Consider the following 26,430-nt stretch of genomic DNA (forward strand, 5'->3'; position numbering starts at 1 on the left):
GCTCCCCGGCCCCGCTGCCCCGCTTTTACAGCCCTCGGCTCGGGGCTGGCGGCTCGGCCCGCCCCGCCTGGGCGGGGTGTGCCCGGGGCCGGCCCCGCTCGGGTCCCCCCCGTGTCCCCCGTGTCCCTTCCCACCCCTGCGCTGCCCGGGCACAGTGGGGGCTTGGGAGGGAGGCTCGAGTGGTGCTTCTCACCCGGTGTAGCTCCTGAGCTGTGGACAGGTCAGGACCATCTTTGGAATGCTTTTCTGGCAGTATCCATCTCTCTGTCACACCCCTCTAACGAGCAGTCTTTAATATAAACAGAACTGATCCAGTGCTCTGTGCCCATTGCCACCCAGCAAACACAAAAAATAGATGGGAGCCTCTTGTTGTTTCCCATCTCTGCATTTCCCACCTGGAAAGATGCTGCAGCCCCAGATTTGGGGCTCCCCTGCTGTCCCCAGGTTGTGGGGTCACCTGAGAGCCTCGGGCAGTGGCTGTGGGACTTGGAGTTGTACCTGTGGCAATAACCTCTATCTTAAACTCATCACACCCTCCATATCATGGAATGAAGTGACTGATGGGAAGCACAAGGGACCTTTTAGAGCAGCAAGGCTGGGGCTCAGCGCGAATTTCTCACTAACTCCTGAGACAGAGCATGTTCTGCAGCCCCTCCACAGAAAGCTGAGTGTTTGCTGCTTTCTCCAAGTGAGCTCCTGCAGTGCAATATTTTTCCATGTACATTGTCCAAACCTCTCACAGAGCTCAGGGAACATATTCCAGCTTTCTCATCCACATTTTTCGTTGGATTTTCCTCCCTTAAACTGACCCTCTTGTTCTTTTTCTACTGTTCTCCCAGTTCTACAACTTATCCCCTTTCCCTTTTTCCACTGGGAAACTGAAATAGTTCCCAATTCTTTTGCAGTCCTGTTTCCTCTTGTGAAATCCCTCATTTTTACCACCTTTCTTTTCTTCTCCACCTTTTCAAAGTGTCCTTGTCCTTACTCTGGGCTTTGTCAGGAGATTGCCAATGTGTTGTGAAGACATTAAGCACTGTGTTTATAACTAGAGTGAGTGGGTGTAAATAAGATTTTGTTAGCCTGTGTCTGATATTACATATGACAGGGGATATTCCATCCACATGAGATCTGTCAGCAATGCCACTGTGGATTTAGCAAACTTCCCTGGGATTAGTTGGCTCTGGTCATTTCGTACCCCAGTGTATCTAGGAAATTATGAATTCTCTCTTTATTTTTAGCTCAACAATTATGTTTTCTCTATAATAATCAATGTAGGATGTAGATTAATATTTTTATCACGAGAGTGGAAGTAAAACAAAATACAAGCAAAATTCCTCAACTTAAAAAAGAACATTAAAGAAATAGGATTTCTTAAGGATGCTTGGAACTGGAGAGTTGAACTTTTTTGAGGAGAAAACAGTAAAACAGCAATGCAAAATATACCTTCTAATGCAAACTGAAGTGCATTCTCATTACTCTTCTCCATTTGTTCTGGTTTGGAAACAGAACAAATCCATCATTTCATCCATCCAAATTTCCCATCATCACCTTTCAGTGATTTATTTGAACCAGAAAGATTAACTTCAAAATCCTCATCCCACAGGTAATACTGGGGAAGTTCTGAAGGAAAAGTCTCCCATTTATTTTCCTTTCTGGCACAGGGGATGTCAAATCATTCCTACATCAATATTCCCAGCTCCACCCTTTTAGAGGTGAAAATAAGTGCTGGAGAGTAAATTGCCAATTCTGCAGCACAGAGGAGTTTAATTAAATACATTTGAATGTTCTCAAAGATCTGAACTTTATTTGTACTTCTGTAATCAGTCTTTCTCTACTATTTTTTGCTGGAAGAGTGCAATGCTGAGGGAGTGCAGCTCCAGGAGAGCTTTGGTGGCTCTGGAACTCCAATTTTCACAACAGAAATGTGAAGGAAAAGGATGGCAGAAACAGCTACAGTGCACCTTCTTTTAAAAACATCCTTTTTTTAGCTGTCTTTTTGCTTTGGAGAAAGAAAACAGCTCCATGAGCTGAACGTGCACTGTCAGCTCGGTTGACACAGAGCCCTGCTGACATATTTTTGTTCAAAAACACCCCAACTTTGTTTTTAACTATTTTTTAAATGTAAAAGACAAAAAAAAAAAGGGGGGAAAAAAAGAAAAAAAAATAGCCACCATAGGGTGCTGAGGGAAATGCTGAACACAGTAAACATCTTTCATGACAAAGAACACAAATACCCTGCAGATCTGCTGCCAATAGCAAGTCCTGGGCCCCCTGCTTTCAATAGTTAATAGAGGCCCCTCTCTCCCCAAGCCTTGCTGGCAACAATCACAATGTTAAAATGTTGACATGCTAAGCACATTTGGAAAAACCCATGTCTGCATTCCCTATGGATGGTGTAGCATCATCACTGTCTACCACCTAAAGAGCAGCAATTAAAGCCAAAGTGACCTTCTCACCTCAGCCCCTGCCCCCGTGGCTTCTCTCTTGATATTCCCTTTCATGGGGGCAGTGGAGATGGAGTTGAGCCATATTTGTATTTACAGCCTGCCAGGTTTCCTGTGTGCACTGGGAAATGTTTAGGAAATCTCTATTTGGGTGGAAAAGCTGTTGGAAGAGGTGTTTGTGTTGTGCTCCTTCATCCCCAGCTGGGTCTTCATTGTGGGTTGTAAAAAGCAGCACTGATTGGAAAAATGTGTCAGGAAAGTGAAGATTTTGGGGGAAAGGGTGGGAAAAACGTGTCAGGAAAGTGAAATTTTTTTGAAAGGATAGATAATATGTGTCAGGAAGGTGACATTTTGCAGAGAGGGTGGGAAAAACGTGTCAGGAAAGTGAAATTTTTGGGAAAGGATAGAAAGAATGTGTCAGGAGGTGAAATTTTTGGGGAAAATGGAAAAAAACATGTCAGGAAAGTGAAATTTTGGGGAAAAGGTGGGAAAAATATGTCAGGAAATTGAAATTTTGGGGAAATGGTGGAAAAAACATGTCAGGAAAGTGAAGTTTTGGGGAAAAGGTGGAAAAATGTGTCAGGAAAGTGAAATTTTGGGGAAATGGTGGAAATAAATATAATAATTTGCTGCTGGGGGCGAGGTTCAAAGAGATGTAAAGGAGAATTGAAATTATCGTGCTGAAGGTTCTGAACCCTTAGCTGAAGAGAGTGGTGAGAGGCAGACAAGGATTAGCAGATTTCTGGAATGAAACCCTGAAATTTGATTGTCTGGAAATGCACTATTTTCACAGGAAACCTGCCATCCTTTCCCTACTTTCAGGCAGCTGCATGTGGAGGGTTTGGGACACGGCAGAGCAGTCACAGAGCTTTTGCTGTGCCACTTTTGGCCAATTTACAAGGCCAGTTAATCCTGACATGAAAAAGGGCAGCATCCATCACATCCTGTGCTCTGAGTCACACCAGCAGCTTGTGTTACTCTGAATTTGTTTGGGATTTGCAACACCCCAAGGAGAAGAAAAGGTTTGATTTTGTCTGGTTTGGTCATGGAGAGAACAGTGGCTGGTGGGTTTTGCGCTGGAATTGCAAGGCAGAGGTTATGGGCACAAAGCTAATACATTCAGCTCCCTAAATCCCTAAAAGGATCTTAAATCCCAGCTGCAAGCAAGCAAATACATCTGTATGACACTCCTTAGGGAGTTAGAGGTGCCATGTCTGCATATGAAATTTTCCCTGAGAGATAATGTCAAAATGAAGGAATTAATATTTCCCTAGCCAGGTAATTTTCCTTGCTGTTGCCACTTGGATTTTCAGCTGTTTGCACTCATGGAAGTGTCACTGGTTTTACTGAGGATGAAAAGAGCTCTTGGAAAATTTAATAGCCCATGGTTTAGATGGGAAAGAGTCACGGTGACAGCTGGGGAAGACACGGTGCTGATGAATTTGATGTATGGGTGCTTTAAAAGACAACAGCAGTATTACACAACTACCTGCAGCACTCCGCGGCGTGGTTAAAGATTTGATTAGAAAGTGTTTTCGCCATACTGTTTACCTTTGTCACAGTTAACAGCGGCTAATTGTCAATCTGGATGATTTCAGAGAAAAATTTAAACCCTTTTCTGTCTGATATACGCACAAAGGCTGCGGTGAGAGCATGATTTTCATCACTGGCATTGGTGGTTCAGTGGTAGAATTCTCGCCTGCCACGCGGGAGGCCCGGGTTCGATTCCCGGCCAATGCAGTTGATATTTTCCCGCCTCACCTTTTTTTTTTTTTTTTAAGTTCCTTATTTCTCCTTCCTTTTCCGCTTCCGTCGCGGCCGCCAAATCCTCCTTCATCTCCACCGGGCCTCGGCCCGCTGCTCCTCCGTTGTGCCCCGCCGGGCTGCGGCTGCCCGGGGGTAGCGGGAGAATCCTCGGGGAGGCCGCGCCGGGGAGGACAAGATGGAGGTGTAAGGAAGGGCCTGAGGGGGGAGCACAGGGCACGGCCGGGCCTCAGAGCCGCCCTGCCGTGGCCACAGCGGGGCTGCAGGGCATTTCAGCGGGGTTTGTGTGGGGAAATTCTCTATGGGGTGTGTGGGTGCATCTCTATGGGCGTGGGGTGTGTGTGGGTACATCTGTATGTGGTGTGTGGGGGTACATCCATGTCGGCCTGTGCGTGAGGGGTGTGAGGGTGCAGTGAATACGTGAGGGGTGTGAAGGTGCAATGGATCCGTGAGGGCAAATATGAGCTATTTAAAGACTCTACAAAGTGTTTATATTTTTGGTGTTACCATTTTTACCTTTCTGCTTAAATATTAATCACATAAAAATTAAGCAAAGTGTTGAGCTGACTGCTTGAAAATACACATTACAATCCATTATTCAGAATTCCTTCTTTTGTGGCTGTAAAATTGGTAGCTGTGAGTCAGGACCGAAGGAAATTCTATTTCTATTGCAAAAGATGATAAGTTTATAGTTCTGGTATTTCAGAGCTGTTGTAGATTTGAGACTGACTCGTTAGCAGAAGTGAAAAAAAAAGGTTTTTTTCTGAATGACAACGTGGATTGAAATGAAAAAGGAAAGAAGGAAAGCAATCGTCTTAAATAATTTCATTCTCAACCCTTGATTCCGCAGCCCCATTTGCATGGCCGTGTGTTTGTTTCATCCTCTTTCAGCCGAAGAATTCCATACGTAATTCTCCCTATAGAATGCCTTTGATCCGCGGGGATTTCTGTAGGGCCCTGCTGAATGCAAACATTCTGAAGACTTGCATTTACCTCCCAACAAAAGCTATATATGGTTTGTAAAACATGAATGAAAAACTAATGCGTGCCTGAGCTCACTTGCTGAAGTTTCACTCGGGTCAGCGAAATGGAAGTTGAAGTTCATCTCAGCGTATTTTAGAAGGTCCTTTTCATTTAAAAACAATGCTAGAACCTGTGGAAGTTTGTGGATGCATTTACCATTTGAAAGTGATGAACGTGACAGTTCTATTCAGGCCATTCTCTGTGCTTAACAACACATTGTACCTTTTTTGTTGGTTTTTTTTTTTTTTGCTTTTTCCTAAGCTGCTGCACAGACCTGAGAAAGGCTTTTTTTTTCCTTTTGTATGGAAACTTTCTGTTGTTGTGGCTACTGACTACTCAGCAGAATGTGTTGTTCTGGGAATAGAGGATGTTCTGGGGCAGGTTTTCTCCCTTTTTATACTTTAAGTGTATAAATTTACAATATGCAGGAGGAAGAAAGGCATGCTCTGCAGTCACCCTGCCAGCCTTGGATAAGGATTCTGGTTTAATAGGGACTGAGGAAGTGGAAAATGGGAAACTCAGCCTTGCCCTTCTAATATGGGAACAGGCACATAAAGATGGGAAGAATAAATAAAGAGGAAATGCAATAAATTGGTTTTTTTTCACTCAGTACAACACATAAAAATTAAACCCTGTTTGTGTCTATACACACACACGTGTCCATGGTACTAAAATACTCAGGGTGCTCCTGACTGATAAAGAAAACAGTGCTTGTAATCTGAATTCCTTTTCCCATCAGTTTTTATTTTAATAAAATCAGTGGCATTTTTTCTAAGGAAGAAGCAAAGCAATTTGGTTTGAGTGTGTGAAATTGGGTGAGTGAGTAAAATAGGATGACTGAGTGAAAGGAGTGTGTTGTACAAGTGTGTTATGATTTATGGGGCAAACTGTGCAAAATATACTCAATATTTATTCACAATTTTACTGACAGCATGGAAAATATTTTCCCCAGATGGCAGCTGTAGAATCACCAAAATAAGATGTCTTGGGGCTTTTTTTTTAAGTTCTTTTAGTGTCTGTGAGTGTGCAAAGAAAAGCTTCAAACAGTTCCATTTGGAACATAATTAATTGTTTTCATTTTTCCTTTTAGAAAAGATGCAAATGCTGCATTGCTGAGTAACTTTGAGGTAAGTTTGTCTTCATTCTGCTTTTAAAGCAGCAGTTCCAAGCTGTCATCAGTCCCTTGTATAATCTTTGGAAGCTGAAACCTGTGGCAGTGGCAGTCAGGAAAACCTGCAGGGGATTTACTCTTCCTTGCATTTGGTTTGGTTTCAAGAAAAAAAAGCCTTTAAAGAAGATTTGGAAGGGGTTTTGCTAGTAATGGGTACTGAATTATTGTTTGTTTGGTCTTGAGATTATTCTGAAGTGGGTATTTTCCTCTCTCATTTTAAGAGGAGTAAGAAGAAATGTTTAATTTACCTGGTTTAATTTAAGCCAGGTAATGGAAATATTTTGCCTTGCTGATTAATTTAATTTTTGGAGCAGTTTTAATAACCCTAGTGGTTTTGTCTGTGTTATTGTATTGCTGAAGCTGCTTTTTATTGCAGCTGTTTCATTCTGTTCTGAAATTAATCTTGAAGTGTTTTATCCTGCAAACAGCAGAGCAGCACCTGGTGAGTGGTAATGAGGCATCTGGGAAGGACTCTGCTAAATTTCCTCTGAGAAATAGAGGATACCCTGTCACCTAAAATGGTGTTCAATGTCTGGCTGTTGAAATCATGTGAAAAAAATAACAAATATGATTTTGAAAAGTACTGATTCCCTCCAGCTGCTGATCCCTTTCCATTTGCTCCTCTCCCCAGTGGCAGTTGCACTGCAGAGCCAACGTTCTGTAAATCCAGGGGATGTTTTGCACACCAAGTTCCACCCCTGCACATCCCTGTGAGCTTGTTGTCCTTTTGTGTTCTCAAAGCTCACAGCCTGAGTTTGATCTCAGCAGTGACAGGTGTTCCTTTTCCATGGAGGTGTGAAGTAATGGAGGGTTTGTAGCTGATTATGTTCATATTTCTCACTGTCTGGAAATGTCTGCTTTCTTATTTCTCTGGAAGTGTCAGTTTGTGATTCCCTGGGCTGGATCTTGAGTGAAGCCAGGTAAAAATGAGGGGATGAACAGTGAGAAGGGCTCTGTTGCTTTGCTCTGGATATTTACTCTGGATATACTGCAAAGCCTGAAGCAAAACATCTGAAAAAGTTCCATTCATCTGTTTAAAATAGTCACAGCTTTTAAAAATCAATTTACATCCTTATTCACCACTCTGGGGCCAAAACATTTCTCATTCCAGTTGTTGGTCCATCCACCAGAACAACCACACTTTTTTTGTTGTTTGGCTGATAGGAATTTCCTGTTCATTTATGATTTCCTGCTGTAATATTTGTAGGTAAAATGCTCTCAGATGCTCTGAACCTCTTTATTTTTTATTTTTAGGTGTACCAGTTACTTACTGATCTCAAGCAGCAGCGTAAGGAGAGTGGCAAAACCAAGCAGAGCTCTGGGCAGCAGAATCTGAACACAATCATGTATGAGGTGAGCAGCCCTGGGAAAATCCATTTACCAGTTGGCTCAAGCTGCAATAATTCACATCCTCAGGGCTGTGTATTGATAATTTGGTATCAAATTTCCCCTGATTCAAACCATAATAAAATGTTTGATCTGCCACTTTTCTGTGGTTGTAGGGTAACTGTGCTGTCAGGGCAAAGTTAGGCAGCTGCTGTTCTTAAAATCTGTAAAAGAATTTCGACATTTCAAACCCCCTGGTTTTCAGCTGTTTAATTTTGTTAGGATTTTTTTAAATTCTAAGTATTCCATCCTTTTAAGACACAGGGCAGAGCTTGCTATCATCTGATATCACTATCATTGTGATATCACCTAATGGAATAATTAAGATGATGATTTCAAAGCTGAGGCACAGATGACATGGTATTTTTTAATTAACAAAACTAAATCAATAATTCCCAGCCAAAACAGATAACCTGAATTGGTTTTTGATCCAAAGAAAAGCCAAACCACACATACAGATAACATCACTTGGATGCCAGGTGGGGAATAAACATTTAATCCCTTTCTGGGAAGGAATTCTAAAATCTTATAATACCGATCTTACAATACAAATACAAATTTATTTAAAATAAATTAGCAACTTCCCAGAGCCTTGCAGAGGGACCCATTGTGTGTGTGCTGCAGAATTGCATGAGCAGCAATGACTGGCAGGCAGCTGAAAGCACTTTGCTTGCATGAGTAATTCTGTTGAGCCCTGAAACCACTCATGTGGATAAGATCTGGCCTAGGCTTTGGTTTTGTTTTAGTTCTGGCTTTGTTTGAAAAAGGTACAGAGGTTGTAATTCCTGAGCCTTGTATTCAACAAAATAGGGGCTTACCAAAAATGGGAATTAAATCTTCATGGAGACTGACAGTCTCTTCCTGCACCTCTGGGAAACAGCTGAGGGAGATCCTGTAAGTAAATTTGATCAGGATGCACCTGAAATCTTGAATTGCTTTGTTATTTTATGTGTTAAATACCTATAGGGAGCTTGGGGCTGTAGTTGGTGTCAGTTCTGGGTGGATTTTCTATGTTTGAATGAAAGAAGAGCAGAATTTGATTTTATAGGATTGTCTTTGGATTTCTCCACAAGCTCCCTCTGCAGACTTGGATCCATTGGCACTGAAGTAACTCCATAAAAGGAGCTTTGCTTTTCTGTGTTTTTGGCTTTCTCATTGATTTGAAATTGCCAAAAAAAAAGATGAACCTGGAAGAAAAATTACTCCTGTGAAATAATCACATTACGTGACATTATAATAATTTCATTTCAGTCACTAGTGGTGAATAACAGCTTCATTTAATCTGGAAAGATCAGACAGGGCTTAAAGAAATTAATAATAAATTATAATTATTTCCAGCTCTTCATTTTGGGGTTTAATTCAAGCAACAATAAATATTTAGGAAGACTTTAAGTCACTTCCAGTGAAAAATCAGCTATGAACTGGAATTTTTGTGGGGTTTTTAATCAACCAATTGGTTTTTTACTCAGCTCAGATTACTTTGTGTAATGTGATTATTTTATCCAACTGCTCAATGTTGTTATTGTAAATAAAGCAAATAAATGGAACATTTGCTGTCAAAGTTAAGGTTGGTAGGTGTTACATGGAAAAAACTGATCAAAGTTTAATTGTCCCAATTAATTTTGAATAGCAAAATATCCTTGTAGATTTCATAACAAGCCACTTAATCTGCTTCTCTCAACTTTAAATTGCCAAAAATGCAGGTAAAGGATAAAAATAAGGATAGATTAGAGATCTTAAAGAGGAATTTTTGGGCTGGCAGTGAGAATATTCCTGGCACTGGGCACATGAAAACTGGGGTTTAGGATGAATTCAACTTTCCTGTGTGTTTTTAAAAGACAAAAGCCAAAAAAGGAGCAAACCAAGCAAATATCTCACAAACACAAGAGGGTTTTTTTAGCAGTCAGAGCTAAAACTCAACCCTTTCCTGTATTCCTCAACTTGCAATTTTGTGCTTTGAACAGCTCAGATAAAGTTGATTTCCAAACCTGAATTGATTTTACAGTTTTTCTTGAGACTTTTCAGAATACTTGTTCCATACACAACTGGTAAAACAAGTATTAATTAAATAATTAATAATTAATTGGTCATTAAATATGTATTAAATAATACATATTTTCTTTCTGTCCCTTGCAGACACTGAAGTACATTTCAAAAACACCCTGCAGGTACCAGAGCCCTGAGACTGTCAGGGAGTTCCTGATAGCAATGAAAGACCATAAATTAACCAAGTAAGTGCAGCTGTGCATTTGAACAGGAGTAAAAACTCCATTAGTGCTGACAAACTGATCCCTGTGGACGGTATGATGATCTGATTAATGGATTTTAAGGATTTTCTGCCATTATTTAAATGCTCAGCCGAACATATTTTCCTTCACTTGTGGTATTTCCATCTTTATGAGGTGTTTGTGCAGGATCTCTGAGATCTACAGTTCTTTAAATGTTGTATCAACCAACCCCCCCCTCCTTCCCAGCAGTTTCCTGTGGAGCTGAACATCCAGTTGTTATTTTGGGAAGTTCTGCCTGGAAAGAAAAAGATTTCCTTTGCAGTTCCAAGACTCCAAGGGCTTTTTTCCCCTCTGTGAGTGCCTGTTCTTGAGGCACATAATCCTCCTGGAGCTCTGCAGAGTGGGACTGAAGCCTGATGTAAATAGAAATGGAATCAGCTGGCCACTTGTTTGGATAACTCTGATCACTCCTGACTTCTAAAGCAGAAAAAACCCAATATTTAGTGCTTCTAAATGACTCCACTTCAGAGGAGGAGTTTTCAGGCACTGAGTGTGGTTTTATTCCCTGCTGGGACTCCCAAGGAGTTCATCCTCTGGGAAAGAGGCTTTTCACTCATTTGGCTGTGCCACAAAATGCACAGTGAGGGCTCTGCAGTGCTGCAGGGAGGTTTTTAGGCTGTCCAGAGCAGGGAGAGCAGATTGGCAGCTTTTTGTTGGAGTTTCAGTGCCCCCTCTCTACAGCCAGGCACATCCAGCCCAGCAGCAGCTCTGCTGCTCCTTGGGAATCCTGGCCTGGAATTGTGCTTGGAGGGCTTTCTTTGCCAGCTCAGTAAATCAGTGTTTAACCCTCATTTTATCCAGCAGGATACACATTTATGTATCCTCATTATTTTCTGGAGGTGTTCATGCATGGAGAAAAGAAAATAGTCTGCAATAAAAATACCAGAGGTGTAAAGAGGTGGTAATATGGCACTGAGAGATCTTAAAATTGGCAGCAAACATTTCTTGAGTAGTAGTGAGCATCCTTTCCTTCTGGTAAAAGTGTAAACCAACCCTTTCTGAAGAGAAATAACCTTTGCTGTCAGTGCAGGGCAGCAGTTTAGGAAGAACCAGCAGAGTAGGATTTTTCAGAATAAAACAAACTGAATGATGTTGGTGTAAAACTCCCATTACAAATCAAAGTGTTTATTCTTATTTCAAGCTCATTTCTAATTTTTTTTAGGTAGAATTTGACCAGAACCTGAGGGTTAACTCTTAGTGTTATCACTTCGGGTACCTTCACTGCAACTGCTCCCCTGGATGGGATCCCCTAGAGTGAAATACTAAACAATTTAAATTATGACAGAGAAACTTCCAGCTACAGATTCTCTGTCTCCCACAGTGCTGAGCACTTTTGTAGATCTACCCAAATATTCACCTTCCCACAGCTGCTTGTTCAGTGAGCTGGGAAGGTTGGAGCAGTTACAAGCTTTACATGAGCTTTTGGACTGTTCCATTTTTTGTGGATGCTCCAAGATGCCTTTGGGGCTGGGTATCATCCTGTTTGTACTTTTCCTGAGACACTGAAGCAAAACAATTTTTCCAAAATCATTTCTTGTGCATGGTGGCAGCAGCATGAGAGTGAAGAGCCAGCCAGTGGTGTAAGTGACAAATTTACTCTGTGAGAATTCACATTTGTTTTGTGAGCATTCTGTACAGCTTTTATCTGGTAAAGAACTTCCCAACTCTGCCACGTGCTTTACAGAATAAAACCCAGAACTTTTTTGTCTGGCACTTCTTTTTTTCTGATCTTTTTCATCTTTTCCATTGTCAGGGCCCACCTGGCAGCCCCTTCACCCCAAAGCACAGAGAGCACAAGGGGTGCAGTCCTCTTTAAAGCACTTTATGTTAAACCACTTAAAGCAGTGATGCCTCCAAGGCAGTTTGGAGCTACCTTTGCTTCCTAACCAAGATCATTTCAACACTGCTCTTCTTGTTAAATAAAAAGGCTTTGATGGTTTCCATTCTGTGGGATGCAGGTGGTGTTGAGGGATTTCATTCCAGCTGTGTGCAGAGAGCTTCCCTCCCTCAGAGAGGAAAGAGCTGCAGTGTTTGCTCTTCCAGGACCTTGCTTGTGTGATCCCTGGAATGACCTTTCCTCCCACCAAGAGTAATGAGCTCCAGACTCCCTTTGCTGCTTCCTTTCTGGGTAAGGCACCCCAAAATGTGCTCTCTGAGCTGCTCAGACACTGACTGTGCTGCTAACCGCTCTCTGCAGTGGCTGATGAGATTTAATTTGTGTTAATTGGGGTCTGTCCTCACACAATTCAGTCTGGATAAAGGGTCAGCAACTCCCCATCACCCCAAACTGCTCCCCTGCCCTTTACATTCCTCTCATAACTCCACTTCTAATCAGAGGGGAAACAATTAAGCAGCGTGTTTATGCTGTTAATTAGGCTTAGCCTATTTCTTAATAGCAGGACTTTGGAGCCCAGGATTTGCAGCCCTGCCTGGGCTGTGCCATTCCCTGTGATTGCTGCCCTCAGCACTAGGCTGTGCTCGTGGATGGGAGAATCCCCAGCTGGGAGGAGACAGCAGCCAGGGAAACACCAGGAACTGAGGCACAGCACAGCTCTGAATCAAGGGAATTCTTGTTTTTCCTTCCCCAGCCCTGCAGGACGTCAGGCTGCACGTGATGTCTGTGCTCCAGTGAGAGAATTGGTAACATAATTCTGGCAAATTCTGCAGTTCCTGGAAAATCACCTCAAATCCTTCTGTTATCGCTGATTTTTGCCACTCAAAAAATGAAGTTAACACACTACCATCCATTTTGTGATGGATTTGTCTCTTTAGTGTTACAGACACAAAAAAGTGCTTCTAAAAGGCAGAATTTAAAAAATCAATTTTAAAGATTTTTAAAACATCAATATGTGCAAACAAATATTCCAGAGTCATTTCAGAATGCTGCCTTGCTAAATGGAGCAAATTCAAAGGCAGATATTTCACTGACACAGTTAAGGTGTGGTAAAACAGTTTTTCCCATAGTTTTTCATCATTACTTTGGTAAAATTCAAACTGTAGAACTGAGATTTTTTTTAAAACTACAGCTCTAAACCCACATAATGAATTTTATTATTACCTTGTTGAGGCCTCAGGCTTTGGCTGAAGCTGCAGTTCAGTGAGCCATGTTGTACTTGGAAGTAGAGTTTGCCACTAGCAGCTCATTTTCCAGTCTTAGTGCTGGAATGGCTTCATATTTGGAAGTTATAGTGAATTGCATTGCATGAAAAGATCATTTATTAAACTGGAGCTCTGTAATTATGGTTCAATGACAACTAGCTCTACTTCTGCTTCTTCCTGCCACTGATATCCTGTCTTGCATCTAATTTTGGGATAACCAAATTTCCAATCACTCTATATTATTATAATTTTAAAAAAACTGGTCAGGAACATTGCACTTTTTGTCTTTAAATCAACACAGTCGAGGAAGTGTTGAGCTGAAAATCTTCAGTACTTCTAGAAAATATTTTCCCTCATGACTGCCAAAAGCTACAACAGATACAAACCTCTGCAATATTAAAGGCTGAAGGATTTGCTTTGTAATTTTTGTCTCCTCCAGAGCTTTCAAAATGAATATTCAACAGCAAGTCAGCATCGTGCTCATTGAACAACAGCATCATTTAAGAGATTTTAAGAAGATTATTCTCAGCTTTTCCAGTGGGAATCTGTGTGGAGAATCACAGCACCCACTGGGGCTGTGATTTCCCATTTTGGGGAAATCCTCCCTCAGCCAGACCCTGTGCTCAGGACTCAGGCACTAAAAGCTGCCATGCTTGATTGAGGACCATGGGATTTATAATTCCAGCAGGAATCAAAGCCCTGGTTGTGTGTCCAGCTGTTACTTCATGGTTTTCCTAGTAACCCTCAAACATCCATTCCTGAGGATAAATTTGCTTCTGCTCAGGCACAGATGTTTGAAGGGTTTTTTTAGCTCTCTGTGCTGGATCTTGGCACTTTTCTCTCCTAACCCAGACCTCTTGCTGGAAAAACACTCTGGGAGTTCAGCAGATTAAAAAAAGGGCAATACCAACACACAGAGGAGATTTTGGTTAAAATATAAACTGCAAAAGTTTGCTTAGTGCTGACAGAAAATGATGCATTTTGTCTGAATTTCCACAAGAGCATGCAAGTATTTGTATTATTTTTTAGAATGGTTGTATCAATGTAGTATTGTGCTGTCTGCTCTGTCTGTGATCTTGAACATGACCCAGAGGTGGTTTTTGTCCTGTAGAAATATTTTTTAGGATTTTTAGGTTGGAACTCAACATTTTCACCTCCTCCAGCACTCTCCCCTCACACAGACCTCAGACACCTTTTCCTCTATAACTGCACAAGTTTTTGTCCCCTGCAGCCTGAGCTTTGTGTGTGTCCCCAAACCCAGTCCAGAGCATTTTTCCATCCTGGACAAGCTGCTCCTGGCTGCAGCTGAGCCCCAGGGCTGCAGGATGTGGGATTTCTCAGCAGGAATTGCCATGTTGGGATTTCTCAGCAGGCAGGTCCTGTACAAGTCTGCAGCACGGCTCATTAACTCTGATTAGTGGGAATCTTGCTTTTATGTGAGAAAATTGCTTTCTCTGTCACTCAACTTTTGTATGGATTCTCCTCTTGAGTGAGCAGCTTTCGTGTTCCAAACTGCTACTAAAATCCAGGCAGGGCAGGGAAAATGCAGATGCTGAAATTTGGGGGCAATGAGGCTGAAAATGTTCTTCACCTTCTGTTTGGATGAGTGGGACATTGCTCCTTTTATTTAACAAGCATCAGCGTGCCCTGAGTGCTGTAGGAAGCGTAAAGATGAATTCATGGGAGCTGGAAAAAGTTAATTTTACTTTTTAGATTTAATGGAGCATGAACTAAATTCAAGCTTAGGTCTGTGCCCAAGCCAAACACTGCAATCAGGGCTGATCCTAATGCATGGTTGCCTTACTTAAAGCTAATCTCTGATGAAATTGTGGTTATTCAGGTTTTAATTTGTGTGTGTGCTGTCAGGAAATTCCACATACACAGAGAGCCTGGTCCCAGCAGTCATTTTGTGGGATCAGGAAATTCCAGGTACACAGCTTGACCCCAGCAGTCAGTTTTTGGGATCAGACCCAGAGCCTGATCCCAGCAGTCAATTTTTGGGATCAGACCCAGAACCTGGTCCCAGCAGTCAGTTTTTGGGATCAGACCCAGAACCTGATCCCAGCAGTCAGTTTTTGGGATCAGACCCAGAACCTGGTCCCAGCAGTTTTGGGATCAGACCCAGAGCCTGATCCCAGCAGTCAGTTTTTGGGATCAGACCCCGAACCTGATCCCAGCAGTCAGTTTTTGGGATCAGACCAGAGCCTGACCCCAGCAGTCAGTTTTTGGGATCAATGTTAAAAAGGTGCAGTGGGTACTGAGCTCCCACTCAAACCTCTGCCTTCTGCTGAGGGCTGAGCAATCCAGTTTCCTACTAAATGCATTTTAGAGACATTTTGGGAGTGTTTGTTTCATTTCTTCCCTCATAATTACACATTACCATGCCTAAAGATCCTTGTGTCGGGGTGTTAATTAGTGCCTGTGCTGCACAAGCAGTTCTAGATGAAATATGGCATTTATGCAGCTTTTGGGGCTTTTTTTTTGCACCCTGCTGCTTGTTCCTTTGTGTTGTTCTGCATCATTTTCCAGTAGGGAGCTTTGCTGATCAAAACCAGACATGAAATCCTTCAGCTGCCAAATCTGAATGTGTTAATCACTGTCAGTTCTCTCTCATTCTTCTGTACACTTTTATAAAAACTGCAAATCCCCTGAAATGATGCTTTTAGGGTCTGTTTGGCCTGACTGTAAAATTTCTGTCTATCCCTAATGAGTTGGAGTGCTGTTCATGGCTTATAAGCAAAAACTCTTGGAGAGGTGACCTTTTTTTGTTGTGCCCTCTATTTCTTCAGGAAACACCAGCAGTTGCACTAATTAATTGTTTTAGTCACCATGTGTAATTGGTGTTAATTTATTTCTGCTTGCTGCTGCTGTGCCAGTAATCTTCCTGTGATAAACACAGCCCTGCCTGCTTGAAAAGAGCTCTGGCTAAATCAGGTTTGCATTCTTCAGCTCAGCCATAAAATGGCTTTTGCTATTTGATCCTCTTTATTTGGCTCTGGGGTTTATATTTCAAGGATATTACTTTGAAAAGAAGAGGATGAGGAAATTTATTTAATAAAAGTCAGATAATGTGCTTTGTGTGGAGCTGGAGGATTGGGATGTGTCTTGCTGCAAAAGAGAAGAAAGAGTTGTTTGAGAAGGCTCTGAAGTGTCATGTGAGAGAAACTTGGGTAAAATGTGAATTCATCAGTCTGTCCTTGTAGGTAGGGCTGGGGGAGGAGGAGGAGGGAGGTTTTTACAGGGAGGAGCTGTTGGAGAGCTCTGGAAATTGAGCACCAACATTTGCTTGGCCAGGGAGCAAAGCAAAGAGCCCTGAAAGCACCAGCTCTGCCTCCATCAGGCACCAAAGCAGGGAATTCCCAGCTCTGGAGGAAAAATCTTTCAAAATTCCAGCTGAATTGGCCAGGTTTTTATAGAATAAAGTTATTATTTAATATTCTTTCCCCAGCTCTGCATGGCAGTGCTGCCTTTAGCTTTGCTTTTACACAAGTGAGTTTTATCTCTCATTGATTCCTTAAATCACCTGTTTTCCATCTCAAGGATTTGAGTGCTCACCTCCTGTCATTATTGGGGTTTTATTCCTGATTTTTTATGACTCTGGTAGATGGCAGCAGTTGTAAACACCTCATCTTCCTGTCTGGAAAGTGCTCTGAGTTCAGAGCAAAATCCAGCCTTGTTCTCCATGGCCTCATGTTGGAAACACCAAATGGATTTGAGTGATTAACAGGGAAAAACAAAGGATTCCCTGCTTCCCATCACCAGTGAATACATATTTTATCTCTCCAAAAGCAAAGCAAACTAATAATAAATAAATAAATATGAGGTTTTCCTGAAGCTTTCTATTAGGGATTGTTAACATCTCACAAATGCCAGATTGAAAATTCACAAGCTTTTTTTCTGAAGCTGAAAGTGATGATGAAAATGGACATTTTAGCTGGGTCATCCAGCAGCCAGTGGCAGAGGCCTTTTGAAATAAAATTATATCTCTGAGGTATCTCCAGACACAGAAATTGTTGGTTGTAAACATGGAGTGATCTGTGTTCTCTTAAAAGCTGTGAGGTTTCCTTTCTAAAATCTCCCAGGGGGAAACCCTCCAGAACCAGATTAAATATGCTTTAAACCCTCCAGAACCAGATTAAATATGCTTTAAATCCTCCAGAATCAGTGTAAATATGCTTTAAACCCTCCAGAATCCATTTAAATATGCTTTAAAATGCCCTATAATAAAAAGTCAGGGGATGTTTAGCCCACCATGAGGAATGGTTCAGCTTTACTTAATGCTGAAGATGAAACATCATCTTTTTTTAAGGAACAAATTGCTCCACGTTTTTCTCTCTGAACAGAAAAGCAGATTTTAATTTTGTGCTTTTGAAAAATGTATTTCTACCTTGGAGAAGGTAATAAATGCCAAGATTTAGTGTTTTCCAAATTGTAGTTCCCTGCTGGAACTTTGTATTTGCAATGAGCTAAGAAATAAACAAGTTGCTGCCATTTGGTGGGATTGGAACTCCTTAGGTATGAAAATTGTTCTTGTGGTTGTGTGTTCATGGCAGAAGTTCTGGATGTCTGCTGAGTTGTTTAATATTTCTGCAGAGCTTTAACAAAGCAGCAGTTAATTAATCTTGCACAGTAATGATCTCAGGGTCTCTGCCAGCAGCAGCGTGGCTGAACACAGCAAAGTCCCCAAATCATTCCAATATCCAAATTATGGCCCTTCAGCCACGCTGCAGACCCAGCCAGGATCATTCCTGGCAGTGCCATTTCATCCCTGAGTTCTCAGGAATGTGTTTGCAGCCACTGAGGGCATCCTCAAAGCACCCAGTAATGTGGATTTTCTTCACTGTGCTTTTACCAGGGCAGAAAAGCTGCAGCTGCTGAACCACAGGCCTGTGAGTGCAGTGGAGATCCAGCTGGTGAGTACCAATGCCTGGGCCTGTTCAAACGGAGCTGGAAGCAGCTTGAACCTTGGAGATAATTCAATAATTGCTTCCTCATGGGCCAGTGATTGAATGGATCCTTTTATTTTATGCACATTTTACATCCACGGCTTCAAATCCACTCAGTTTCCTCTCAGACCAATTCTCCACCTCTCTTTTTTTAATTTAAAATGCCCAATGCAGTCATTAAAGGTGATTTGTGAAAGTATTGTAAATAAGAATATATTTAATATTTTTTGCTGTGCAGCTCTGTGATGGAATACTTTATTTTTTACATCTTCCCTGTTTTAAATACTTTATTTTTTTACATCTTCCCTGCTTCAAATCCACTCAGCTTCCTCTCAGACCAATTCTCCACCTCTCTTTTTTTAATTTAAAATGCCCAATGCAGTCATTAAAGGTGATTTATTGAAAGTATTGCAAATAAGAATATATTTCATATTTTTTGCTGTGCAGCTCTGTGATGGAATACTTGATGTTTTTACATCTTCCCTGTTTTAAATGGTTTTTTTTGTTACACTAAAATCAAAAATTCTAAAAAGAAATGAGCAGTAATGCAGGATGAGAAATGGATATAAACTTTCTGATGGAAAGTAGCCATTGTCAGTCTAAGAATAATTCAGCTGTAAAGAGGAATTGTCACTAAATAGAAATAGGTGCTGCTGTTCTCTCAAACATCTCAGGAGTACAAACCCCTGTGGTAATAAAGAGATTGTTACAATCAGGATATTATTTCAATAAAGATCTCTTGCATTAAGAACATCTGTTTGCAATCTTGCCCTGGAACCAAGCTGAGGAGGAACAGGATCAGATTTACTATAAAAAAAGGAGAAGGATTAAAGAGGGAGCAGTAGGAGCATTTTTCTTGTGTCACCAAGGAGCACAGCTGAAAATGCTGAAAGCATCTCAGAGGAATAATTCCAGCTGAGGAGATCAGTGGCCACCAGCAGCCCAAGCAGGAGCTTGAAGTCAGTCAGAAACCACAATTAGAGACTGTCTCACACCTTTGTTAGCTTCATATGCTTAAACAGATTTATTTTATTGCCATCTGCAGGCTTTTCTTCCCTTCTTTAAATGCAGTCACCTTTTGGGGCTCTCAGGTCACTGCGTGGCTTTGTCTGTCTCTTCCCCTCTGTCCTACCTTCATTGTTATCCTGCTTACACAGAAAATATTCTATAAAAATTATATATAAATATAGATTTAAATAAAAATAAAGATATAAAATAAAATTAAATTCTGAGTGGAAAATCAGATTTTGTGCTTTTTAAAAATGTCTTTCTACCTTGGAGAATTTCATACTTATAGGCTGGCACATTGTCTTTTATACTGGAAAATAATAATGGAAAATATTTTGGAAAATGAAGGATCTTAAGGGGGTTTAAACAGTTTATTTTCTCAACAATGTGTTTTGCCTTGCCTTTGGTTAATTATCTCTGAGGGACATTAATTCAATCATTCAGTCTTCTACTTTATTTCTTTTTTAATGTGTTTTTTTCCTATTGATGTGGTGCTGAGCAGTTTCAAATCACTGCTCAAAGGAGGAAATAACAGTGATTTTCTCATCAAACATCTCCCTCCCCCACTGGAGGTAAATTATGTGCTTGATTGCTTTGGAAATGATCAGAGCCCCTATTTCCTTTATTACTGTACTTAACTTATTATTTTAAAATCTAATTCTGAGCTTATTATTCCAATGAACAATAGCTTTTAACCCACAGGTTGTTCTTTGGTGCTGAGGTTTGTTGATCAAATGCTGAGAGAATTTCTCAGTTCCTTCAGGACTTTTTGGGGTACTTCAGTGTGGCTTTATTTATTCTTCATTCTTGATTTATTGTCATGGCTCAGGAGACTAAACCAAATAAACATTAGCACTGAAAGCAGCACAGGGAGGAGGATGAAGTCTCTAAAATTCTGCTTTTATTTGGGTAAGCACAAAAGATAGGTATGGTTTGAATTAAGGATGTTTGTCCTTGTTTCACTGAGTAAAAAAAGGAGTTTAGACAGTCCACAGTGATTTTGTGCTTCCATTTGTCTGTGACACTGTGAACATGGATTTACACCTTAATTTCTGAATAAACACTTTAATCCCTGGGATTATCTTCATGGGCTGGCTGTGAATTTCTGAGAATTCCATTTGAGCTGCAGGGGGAACGTGCTGCTTTTAGTTTGAGCTGGGAGAATTTTACACCAATTAATTTATAAAGTTTTCCTCTTTGATTAGATGTAGAGCATTGTGGAAACTAAATGGGAACATTGCTGATTTTATGAATATATTGCAATGGAAATTGAGTATCAAACTGCTCTAATTTGGGTGAAATAGAAATGATGAGTGAGTCCTGAGCTGAGTGAATAATCACATTTCACAGGTAGCACACGCTGGGTGTGGTTGAGAATGACATTGATGTGCTGCAGCAAATTTTCCTAAAGCCCTGGAGTTATTTTGGGGCAGCACAGCCTTGAATGCTGAAAAGCACCAGTGACAATTATTTATGACATCAGGGGGCTTTTAATGCAGAAATTGTATTTCTGTTACACTCCCCATTTGTGCTCCTCACCCAAATCTGCAGATATTGAAGCCAGCAGCACTTTGGTCAGAAATAGCCCAAACTCTGGTCAGAAATACCCCAAACTTTGGTCAGAAATACCCCAAACTTGGGTCAGAAATACCCCAAATTCTGGTCAGAAATACCCCAAACGTCAGAAATACCCCAAACTCTGGTCAGAAATACCCCAAATTCTGGTCAGAAATACTCCAACTTGGGTCAGAAATACCCCAGATTTGGCTCAGAAATAGCCCAAACTTGGGTCAGAAATACCCCAAATTCTGGTCAGAAATACCCCAAACTTGGGTCAGAAATACCCCAAACTTTTCCCATGGCATCCTCTGAGAGGGGAACTGTTCCCATTAGGGCTGGATGGCACTGCCAACATCAACATCTGAGCTCATCCCCTCCCTCCAAACATTTGCATTTTTGTTTTCTTTACTATAAACTTTGCATTCCTGGCTGCTTATGGGCTCAGTCTGGCTCTTGAGCAGTTGCAGCCAGTGCAGGGCTTTTGGCTGGAGATTTTCTCTAAGATTGCTGAAATTGCTGCTGGAAAAGGAGGCACCTGAATCCATTTGGGGTTTTTTGCCTCTTGGGCTGCTTCTTACATCTCATTTCTCTTCTCAGCACCATATTTCTTAGTGCTCTCAGCATCAAAGGTATTTTGTCTTGCAGCTGTAAGTCAGAAGGCTGTGAGAACATCTGCTGAATGTAGAATGAGTGACCTCCTGTTCCCCTGAGATCTGTTTTCTTTTAGGACAGCTTCATTTGCCTCTTTATCTACATGCTGTCTGGGCTTAATTTTTGATTTTTTCCTTTTGGCTTGTTGCTTTGCTGCTTCCTCACTGCTTATGTTGTCATAAATCATCTCAGGCTGTTTTTTCACTTCCTGAAAGAGTGAAAAAAAATTCATTTTCACAGTTTGTGCTTTTGAGCCTTTGAAATCTCAAATAATATCACAACAAAATAAGGCTGAATTATCAACTTGACTAAGAAGCTGTCTGTCCCTCCTGCTAAGTGTTGATTTGTGTCTGTTGGTGATTCCTGAGAGCTGCTAGAGGGGCACCAAGAGGTGAATTTTGCTGCAGGAATTGAAGGAATTCCCACTTCCCTCTGGATGTGTCAGCAGAAGGGAATTTGGGAACTCCATCCCCTCTTCAGTGCAGGGTCTGGCATCTCTAAAAATGCTTTTCACAACATTTTAATGAAATCACTTAGAGCACCAGAGCATCTGAAACAGCAGAGTTGATTTTCTTTCATCAGCTTCATGCTCAGCTGGGATTTCTGGGGCTGCAGAGCAACCCCCAGAGCTGCTGTGTCTGTCCCTGCAGTCTGTCAGCCTCGTGCTGGGCCACAAAAATGACATCACAGGGCTTGTTCATGCTGGGAGTTGGAGCATTACTCATCTGGAGTCACTGGGGAGCAGGGAAGAAAACAGGGATTAGAATTCACATGTTCTGCTTAAAATCAGGAGTTGGTAAGAGCTGATCAGAAATCCCTGGTTTTTCGTTTGAGTTCTGATGTCATCAGAGCAAGCACCTGAAGGAGAAAGTGGAGGGAAAAAGGGGAGAGGAGATACAGATATGGATAAAATTAAAATGGGAAGAGGGTTGGACTTTATGGCATGCAAGAAATCAAATCTAAACAAGGCCAAGTGCTGTTTTCTGAGGGATGGTAACAAATCTGGGAGACATTGGTTCAGTGATCCCACCTGGAGTGATCCAGGTGTCCAAAGCACCTGGGCTGGTTCTTTCTGCAGCTCCTGCTCCCACAGCACCTGCCCCACCTTGAAAATGGAGTGTAACAGAAATGAATAACCCCATAATCCAGTCTGAAAGCCAGGCTGATAATCCTCTGTGAGATTTAACGGCAGAGGTCATTGGAGAGGAGGGATTTGTCACCAGCACTGGCACCAAGGACTGGTGGAGCAGATTTGATCATGGAATCACAATCCCAGAATAGTTTGGGCTGGCAGAGACCTAAAAGAACATTTAGTTCCAGGGATATCTTCTACTTGCACACTTCTGGAGTGGTGCTGGTGCTGCAAGGTGAGCTGAGGTGGGAATTCCCACTGGGGGAATTGCTGGCAGGAATCAGCTGCAGGGGCTCTCCCAGCCAGGGCAGGAGGATCTGAGTGTGTGTGAGCACAGGGAGTGCACAGGAGCAGCTGCTGGGAAACTGAGCCAGGGCTGCTGTTCAAGCCTGTGTCCTACAGTAGTTGTTGAGTTTGGAAAGCCACTCCACAGGGATTTTATCCTTTGATGGGGATAGTCCCCAGAAAGTCATTAACAAATGGAAATTCAGTGTCTGCCTTTTGCTGAGGAGTGGATTCTCTGTGTGTGTGCAGATCTGTGGATGATCCTGATGAAAGATGATCAGATTGTTTTTCTTCAGAGTCCTCTTTGCACAAAAATGAGTTGAAGCCCCACTCTGCTTTTCAGAAGGCATCTGAAGAGCTGGCAGTTTACAGCTAGAGCTGATTAAACCTGCATTGACTTGGAACCATCATTACTATAAATCACTCCTCTTCAAAGGCCATTTTCAAGGACTTGCTGTAAAAAAAAAGAAAACTCAAACCCCACAATCCTAATTGGTTTCATTTGTGTTTGAAGAGTTCTTCTGACTTGCTTTTCCAGTCCTCTGACAAGCTTTTTTTCCTTTTAACAGCTGCCTATAAATTAAGGCAGTTGTTTTACTGGTAGCAGTGATAGAAAAGCTGCCCCAGCTCCACAGTGGGAGTAGGTCCCTAATTAATCTCCTGGAATCATGGAGTTGAGTCATGACAGTGTTTTTGATGTTGCTCAGAGCTTTTAAATGGCTTTATATCCAGGAGTCTCCCAATCCAAGCAAATTCCAGTGGAGTACAGCTGCTGTAGGATGAGGTGGTTTCTTTTATGGGCTGGTTATTTCCTGCAGGTACTGGATGAGGTGCCAAGGTCCAGGGAATCCCTCTCAGGATATCCCATGAAAACACAAAAACTTGGGAGAAAGGTCAGGAAAGTGGGACTGCATCTGAGCTAAAGGAAAAGCCTGGCTCAGGACAAGGATGTGGAGGTTGAGAGAGGCTTTAGGGGAAGCCAGGCTGTTCCCAGGGTGGTGTTTTCCTTGCTGTAAGGAAATCAGGATCTCATTACACAGTGCCAATTGTCGTGCTGAACAATGGAGTTCTTTCTCTTTTTTTTTCAAAATATTCCAAGAGTTCTGCTTTGTAAAATGCTTTTGTGATGAGCTCAGGCTGTGTCTTGACAAAGTCTTCCCTGCTGAGCTGAGTCCTTCTCCCTGAGGGAGGAAGTGTGGATTTGATGATGCCAATGGGGTTTGGTTTTTTTTTTTGACCTGCAGATGGTGGAAGAAAGCGAGGAGAGGCTGACAGAGGAGCAGATCGAGTCCCTCCTGCAGACAGTCACCACCATCCTGCCAGGGGACCCAGAGGAGCAGCACAGGGACTCAGCAATGGCAGCAGAACACAGAGGTGACCAGGCATAGCAGGCAGCACTTCCAGGAGAGAACCAGCTGCTCTTAGTCTGGGTTTGATACCAGTTCAATCCTGTATTGGACATAACTGTAAAATAGATTCAGATTTTTATGATTTGGAGGTGATGAGGGAACCAATTGTTCACAAGGAGGCAGGGAAAAGGACACAATTGTTTGGGGGTTTTGTCATGAGCGGGGGTGGCAGTGCCAGGGTTTGCAGTGGAGCAGCCTCAGGGGTGCTGGGGCTCAGCATCTTTGGGGATTTTTCCATTCCCCAGGGAATCAGCACAGCAGTGCTGCAGTGAGAATTCCTTGCAGAAGCTTTGCAGTTGCCCAGGTGGCTTCCAGAGCAGTGCAAAGCCAATTCTGGGGCTGTTTGCAGAGCAGGGATGTACAGGAGCTCCCAAATCTGGGCATCATGGAATTGAGAGGATCTGTGGGAGGGCAACTCAAGGATGGCTGAGAGTCCCTTCTAAATGAAAGAGATCCAGATTCAGCAAACTGCACTGAAACCAGGGAGCTGGGGGGGTTGAAGCTGTGAAACCAAAGCTGTGAGTGCCCAAACAGCAGAATATTGAGGTGTCCCTTTGCCCTCTGAACATTTATTGCAATATTCACACACAGACAAGGCACTCCTGAGATGGAGGAACAAATGAGGCAACACTGAGCTCTTGATATGGTTTGGGAAAAATGAGAGTCAGGCCTGGATGAAGCAGAATTTCCTGAGCTTTTTTGTGTGATGAAGGATTTCAGGATCAAGTATTTCATGTTGAAAGCCTTTGTGATTATAATAAATCATCTGTGTGTGAATATCCACACAAAGTCAGCCACTGGTTTAAATTGTGGCTGCAGACCATTCTGTTATAATTATTATGATGTACTGGAAATAGAAATAAAATTTTAAGTACATCCTGGGAGTTTTGCGACTTACAGACGAGATCAAATCACAATATCTGGCTTTTTTCTCCCCCCTCAGCTCTGTCATGGGTTTATTTTGTGTTTTTATGCAGAGAATTTGTGCTTTTTGAGCTTCAGTTGTGCAGTGTATGAAAGGGACTGATAAATTCCACTGTCTGGGGGATTTGTCATATTTGTTTTCATGGTATTTAAACTTCTTTGATGTTTGGAGAGGAAAGAAAATTATTGGAAAAATATATTTGTTGCCTCTTAGAGATCATTTATCATACATTAAATGCCTTCCAAGGCTGGAGACTAAAGGTACATTTAGACTGGGTTTGTTTAATGTTGGAGGGGGAAAGTCCTTGATGGGTTTGTGGTACCTCCATGTATATTTTTCTCTCCAAAACGGAAAGAAAACGAGAGATAAGTGGATCATAGCATGGAAAGACACTCAATTAATTTTAAAATTAACATTTTTATTCACAGCAGCCCCCAATTTTGTTTAACAGGCTTCAGCCTTAGGCTGCAAGTGTTTACATTTTGATTTAAAATGAAGTTATTGAGATTTGTTCTGAACATATCAAAAGCAGCTGGAGCACACTGTAAATATCTTCAGCCATCAAGAACAACTCAGCAGCTCCCTGAAGCTGGGTGTTCCATCTTGGGAATTGATTTGTTGCTAGGCTGGATTTCTGGCAGCAGCTGTGTGCTTGTGGGTGCTGTACAGGATGCAGAACTCCTCACCTGCTGCTGGAGTGAACCTTTCCATCAGTATCAGTTCCAGATGTTAACAGCTGGGAGCCCTCTGTGAATCCATCCATGGCTTGTAAACAATAGTTCCCCTAAAAATCCAGTGCTGAACAACATTTGAAAGGCTCTGGGCTTGTGGCTTGTGCACTGCATCAAGAAATGAGTTTTAAACCTGTAAATTCAGGTGAGGATTTGCTCTGAGGACAGGTTTGAGTTGTGTTGTTTGAGCTTTTCTGGGTCAGAACCCCCAGATCAGAAATGATTTGTGCAGATATCACCTTGCTGATGTGACACCATTTCCCAATGTCCTGAATAGCACACAGAAGACCTGCCAGTCTCCCACATTGCTTTTTATTCCCTTAATTAACCACAGGAGATGGACCCTCCTAATCTTGGAACAGAGAAGGTGGCACTGAGTGGCTCTGGGGGTACAAGAAAGGTAAATGTGTGTTCTGAGAAGAAACTGAGCACTCAGCACTTCCTGAATATTTGAGAAGTGGATATTACTTTTCATTTTCTCATTTCTTATCTCTCCCTCACCTTTTTTTCCCTGTTATGTGTGTTTGGCTCTGCTCAGATCTCTTCTTGTGCTGAGAAAGGGGAACGAGCTGCCAGAATCCCTGATCTGATACTTGAAAACACCTGGG

General features: G+C 41.9%; 1 protein-coding gene and 1 non-coding gene across 2 annotated transcripts; both read left to right on the forward strand.

Moving 5' to 3' along the window:
• The first annotated feature begins 4,113 nt into the window (after positions 1-4,113).
• Positions 4,114-4,184, forward strand: TRNAG-GCC. The gene has a single exon. It is a non-coding gene; the product is annotated as a tRNA-Gly (tRNA).
• CRCP (CGRP receptor component) lies at positions 4,177-26,430 on the forward strand. The gene is made up of 6 exons (XM_030962774.1): positions 4,177-4,394; positions 6,322-6,358; positions 7,657-7,755; positions 9,925-10,019; positions 18,031-18,088; positions 24,002-26,430. The coding sequence occupies exons 1-6, from the start codon at positions 4,387-4,389 to the stop codon at positions 24,143-24,145; spliced, it is 441 nt and encodes a 146-aa protein (XP_030818634.1). The 5' UTR covers positions 4,177-4,386; the 3' UTR covers positions 24,146-26,430.

The sequence above is a fragment of the Camarhynchus parvulus genome, chromosome 19, assembly GCF_901933205.1.
Source record: "Camarhynchus parvulus chromosome 19, STF_HiC, whole genome shotgun sequence".
In the NCBI taxonomy this organism is placed as follows: domain Eukaryota; kingdom Metazoa; phylum Chordata; class Aves; order Passeriformes; family Thraupidae; genus Camarhynchus; species Camarhynchus parvulus.

What these genes read in the sequence shown, in the direction of transcription:
- CRCP (XM_030962774.1), top strand. An exon ending in CATTGCTGAGTAACTTTGAG is followed by an intron (nt 6,359 to 7,656) that starts GTAAGTTTGTCT and finishes TTTTATTTTTAG; the next exon opens with GTGTACCAGTTACTTACTGA. An exon ending in AAAGACCATAAATTAACCAA is followed by an intron (nt 10,020 to 18,030) that starts GTAAGTGCAGCT and finishes TGCTTTTACCAG; the next exon opens with GGCAGAAAAGCTGCAGCTGC.